The 5,583-nt window shown below is 48.8% G+C and overlaps 1 protein-coding gene across 1 annotated transcript; it reads right to left on the minus strand.

Annotated features, from left to right (window-relative positions):
* Positions 1–4,911: 4,911 nt before the first annotated feature.
* LOC144670268 (histone H1-like) lies at positions 4,912–5,583 on the minus strand. The gene is made up of 2 exons (XM_078532756.1): positions 5,248–5,583; positions 4,912–5,199 (listed from the first exon to the last, which is right to left on the minus strand). Exons 1-2 carry the CDS (start codon positions 5,581–5,583, stop codon positions 4,912–4,914), a joined length of 624 nt encoding a protein of 207 aa, XP_078388882.1.

A 5,583-nucleotide genomic window follows, 5' to 3' on the forward strand; every position in this document is an offset into this window, starting at 1 on the left:
ACCCCCGAACGGACTGAAAAACACATTCACAACACAAAGGCTCTTTTAAGAGCCACTCACAATCTCTACTAAGGAGCTGCACCCGACATCTTCCTACTGGATTATTATAATATAAAATAACTTCCACTGCTGTTAGTGTCTCCTGTCCTGTAACCCAGACACTAACCCTTTAATTAGCTCATCGGCCTTCGCTTTGTACTGAAAGCGGTTATTCTGTTATCACAGCCTTTAAGTGACCTCATTAGCTGCTGTTTTCAACTTTAATTGTCCCTTCCCCCAATTCCTGAAACAGTTACTGAGTCATTTTATTAATTTTCCGCAGGGTAACAGCCGGAGTGCGATTATTACAGAGCGGAATAAGAACAGTCTGAGGACTCGATCAGCTCCCTCTTTACAGCGAAGGGTGTTCGGTTCAGAGTGAAGTCTGAACGGAATGTTTCACTCCTGGGAAAGCGGTGACCCGGGATTGATTCCCTCCCGGGACAGTTAGAAAGCGACAGGAGAATGAACCACATTTAAACAAAATGATAAAACCCGCGCCTGCGATTGGTGATGACACGAGCTGAATAAAACCAAATAAAGAGAAGGGATTTGAAATCTCAGACCAAAGACGACATTTACTTTAATCCGCTTCTTTCCCGCAGTGAAATTGGCGGGCTTTTTAAAATGGACATTTTTCTGGTTCTGACGGTTATTTGCAAATCCCGCCCTTTTCTGCTTCCATTTACCTGATTGGTGAAGAATATAGGCAAATAAGTGGATTGAACAGAGACCAATGAGACGAGTTTTCAGTTTATAAGAACAGTAAACGCTGGAGAAATTGTTCATTTTTTGCCGAATTGTTTGTGAGGTTGTGGAAATGTCTGGAAGAGGAAAGACCGGCGGTAAAGTTCGCTCCAAGGCCAAGTCTCGCTCCTCTCGGGCTGGACTGCAGTTCCCGGTGGGCCGTGTTCACAGGCTCCTGAGAAAGGGCAACTATGCTGAGCGTGTGGGTGCCGGAGCCCCGGTCTATCTGGCTGCTGTACTCGAGTATCTGACGGCTGAAATCCTCGAGCTGGCTGGTAACGCGGCCCGGGACAACAAGAAGACCCGCATCATCCCCAGACACCTGCAGCTGGCCGTCCGCAACGACGAGGAGCTCAACAAGCTGCTGGGAGGGGTGACCATCGCTCAGGGCGGGGTGCTACCTAATATCCAGGCCGTGCTTCTGCCCAAGAAAACCAGCGCCGCTGCGGGCTCGAAGACCAAGTGAAGCGGCCATTCTTTAATCTAATAACCCAAAGGCTCTTTTCAGAGCCACTCACAGAGTCTGTGAAAGGGTGACCTATTGTCTGTCCGCGGCCGGACCAAATTTGTAAGTGATTCTGGACCAATAATGGCGAAGGAAGAACTCGCACAACGTTTGAGAAGTATTTAGTTGAGCCCTCGAAATGACATAACTAAATGTACTACGGGCTAAGTGCTGGAGAATAGAATTAGAATAGATAGGTGCTTGATGATCGGCACGGTTACGATGGGCCTGTTTCTGTGCTGTATAACGCTATGACCTCTCTAGTGCAACAACATCCTTCCTATACGGGCAGATGAGATTTTCCCAGGCTGCTGTGGAAGGCAAGGGAGGAGATTGCAGGGACCCTGTTATTAATTTTCAAATCTTTGACCACAGGAGAGGTGAAAGGACTGGAGGACAGCTAATGGTTTCCATTATTCAAAAAGGGGGCTAGGGATAAACCAAAGAACTATAGGTCAGTCAGTCTTAACATCAGTGGTAGGGAAACTTATGAAAAAGATTCTGAGGGACACAATTAATTTCCACTTGGAGAGGCAAGGATTAATCAAGGATAGTCAGTCCGGCACGAACACGAGCGGTCTGTTTCTTTGCTGTATAACTGACTAAAAACAACCATCAAAAATATCTGCGCAATGGAGGGTTACTCTCGGACAATCGCTTCATGTTCATAGTGGTACCTTATAATAACAATGAGTATTGACTTACAAACCGTACCTCACCCTGTGCCGCAATTCGTTGGAAAAAAATCCGTGGCCTAAAATATTCGCAGACATAACCTGAGCTGCAATTGATAACTGCATCATCTGTATTCTCTCAATTCTACAACCTCTATGTCGACAAGACAAATAAACCGGTGCAAGGGAGAATAAATTTTATCTTCGAGTTGTTTAAGTGCTGGTGTGTTTAACAGGAGATCGCAGCTCTTTCATTTGTCGATTTAGTGGCTCTTAAAAGAGCCTTTGTTGTACTTGGTGCTGAAGCCGGGTTTTAGGCGCGTTCCCCGCGGATGCGGCGGGCCAGCTGGATGTCTTTGGGCATGATGGTGACTCGCTTGGCGTGGATGGCACACAGGTTGGTGTCCTCAAAGAGCCCCACCAGGTAAGCCTCGCTGGCCTCCTGCAGGGCCATGACGGCCGAGCTCTGGAAGCGCAGGTCTGTCTTGAAGTCCTGAGCGATCTCTCGCACCAGGCGCTGGAAAGGCAGTTTGCGGATGAGCAGCTCGGTGGATTTCTGGTAGCGGCGGATCTCCCTCAGAGCCACAGTGCCGGGTCTGTAGCGATGAGGCTTCTTCACTCCGCCCGTGGCTGGAGCGCTCTTCCGGGCCGCTTTGGTAGCCAGCTGTTTGCGGGGAGCTTTCCCTCCGGTCGATTTGCGCGCTGTCTGCTTGGTCCTGGCCATTTCCTGAACAGATACACCACAGGCTGAGATACAAGAACTATTAATGCAGTCCGCTCTACAATCCGCCTTTTTAAACTCTGTGAGGAACCGCCCCGAACAGTAATTGGCTGCAGCCATACACCCAGGCAGTTTTATCCAAAATCTAACCAATGAATTAATCCCTGGCAACTCAGGTCCCCATTGGTCGAGTTGTTTTTAATTGGCCATTTCAAAAATTCCGCCAATTTTTTGCAGCCGTTTCCCGTCTCGAGAATATGCTTCGTTCTTCCCTTTTTTGAAAATTAAAAATACAATTTTTCACTCTCACTCGCTTTTTGCTAACCCCAATGAAATTCCAGTTCATGTGATCTGTCCCGGCAATTTTTAAACCAGGTATCATCCTGGTGAATCTGCTCATTTTTGGACAGAAACACCAGTCTGTTGTTTGAACTGTGTAAAGTCAGTGCTGAATTTCCGAGGCAAAAATTGAAGGACTGTCCATTGCTCCCTACAGCACAACTAACCCTCGAAATCGCCGCTCACTTCGAGGAATGGAATGGGAAATAAAATAGAAACGGTGCTGGGGGCATCAGACCCCTTCCCATTGCCCTCATTCTGGGCTGTTCATGCCGATAAAGAGCGGCTCGAATTTCCGTTATTCCCAGTCTGAGTCTACACGAACATACGTGCGAATATTTGGATTAGGAGCAGGAGGAGGCCACTCAGCCCATCAAGCCTGCCTCGCCTGATCCTGATATGATTGTAACCTCAAATCCACTGACGGATTGAACGGCTGGTGTCAGAGGAACCGCCAGATCCTGTCATTACTACCTGACTAATTATTCATTTAAAACAAAACCTATCGAAAATATGGGGCAGTGGAGAGGCCTTTCAGTGTCAGTGCAGAATGGGCCATCCGGGTACATAAACCATTAAAAAGATTCTCAGTACATTCCCGTCCAGAACAAATCAGGCACTAACATTCCAGATCAAAGCGCATCCCAGCTCCCGTTCCCAGGTTTCTGCTCTCTCTGTGAGGCGGTGGGTGGCTCTGAAAAGAGCCTTTGTTGTTGTGTTTGGTAGAGAGAGTCGAGTTGTTCAGCCGCCGAATCCATAGAGAGTGCGGCCCTGGCGTTTCAGAGCGTACACCACATCCATGGCAGTGACCGTCTTGCGCTTGGCGTGTTCAGTGTAGGTGACCGCATCCCTGATCACATTCTCCAGGAAAACCTTCAGCACCCCGCGAGTCTCCTCATAGATCAAACCCGAGATCCGCTTGACACCGCCACGGCGAGCCAGGCGGCGGATTGCTGGTTTGGTGATGCCCTGGATATTATCACGAAGCACTTTGCGGTGCCGCTTTGCTCCACCTTTACCCAGTCCTTTGCCTCCTTTCCCTCTGCCAGACATGATGATTCTTCGCTCAGATCGCTGCTGAATATGAGAGATGAGCTGTTTCGGTTCCTCTTTTATAGAGCCCGCCCCGACCTGACTGAGAAAGGAGCATAGAGTGAGAGGCGGGACAGGGAGGAGACTAAATGACAGACAGAACAGAGGAATGTCTATGATAATCCAGCTCCACCCCCTGCCTGTCGAAACGACATTTTATTTAATTGTCGACAATGGAAGTTAACACAGCGCTCGGCACAAAACTTATCGATTGGAGCTTCATGTTCAACGGTTCTAGAAACCCGCAGCTTTTAATTGCAGACCTTTACAAATAAAATTCTGTAATATTCCAGCCCAAGTACATACACTATACCCCGTCAAATCCGCCTGTTTCCACTTCACTCCCAGCTTCTGTTCTATCCCCACACACCTCCCCTCCAGGCGGGTTGAGCAGTTTACCGACACCTCACTCAAGCTGAATTAGACAAACTCATGTGTTGGGCTTTGAGTTGTAACGCGGGGTTACTCCGCCCGGGTAACTGTCTTACACACTCTCACCCTGAATCTGTGAAAAGGGAACGTGCAGAAACTGACAGAGCAGCTGAACAAATCCCCAGTTACAATGGGGCACGGACACCGCTCTGTTTTATTACAGATTGGGGGAGGGGCTGGGTATAGTGCATGTCAGTGAGATACCGGGAATTTTCAATTGAATATAAATCACTTCAGTGTGAAACCTGCTCCCAGCGCCGGGACAGGGACATTTGATTCGGGGATCAGCTCTTTCCTGAGAGACGTGGGCGGCTCTGAGAAGAGCCTTTGTGTTCAGAGGTTTACAATTTGCTCGGCTGGTTTCATTTCTTTCCTGGCGCTGCTTTCTTAGCCTTTGCTGCTTTCACTTTGGGCTTGGCCTTCGACGATTTATCCACTTTTTTTAAAAACTTTCCGCCCGTCACCTTCTTGGCGGGAGATTTTTTCTTCAGTGCAGCTTTCTTCACCGCCTTTTTTGGAGTTGCCGCCTTCTTGCTGCTTGTTTTCTTGACTGTTGCTTTCTTCGCTGGGGATTTCTTGGCTGTTACTTTCTTGGCTGGAGATTTCTTAGCTGCTGGTTTCTTTGTTTTCACCTTCTTGGCCGCTGGTTTCTTCACTAAAGATTTCTTGGCTGTTGGTTTCTTCTCGTTCTTTCCCACTTTCCCCTGGGATTCCTTCTTAGGGATTTTGAAGGAGCCGGAGGCGCCCTGTCCCTTTACCTGCACCAGGGAGCCGCTCTCTACCTTCCTCCTGATACTGAGCCTGATCTGGGAGCCGAGCTTCCCCACATCAACACCGCTGCCAGACAAAGCTTTCTTTATCGCGGCCAGGGACATCCCCTTGCGATCGCTGCAACCCGCCACAATCTTGAGGATCTGTTCGCCTAACTTGGGACCGGCTGCCTTCGATCGGGAAGTCGCCTTCTTCTTCTTGGGAAGTTTGACTTGAGCGGCAGCGGCTGGAGGAGCCGTTTCGGCGGCTGCAGTATCAGTCAT

The sequence above is a fragment of the Cetorhinus maximus genome, chromosome 31 (assembly GCF_964194155.1).
Source record: "Cetorhinus maximus chromosome 31, sCetMax3.hap1.1, whole genome shotgun sequence".
Taxonomy (NCBI): domain Eukaryota; kingdom Metazoa; phylum Chordata; class Chondrichthyes; order Lamniformes; family Cetorhinidae; genus Cetorhinus; species Cetorhinus maximus.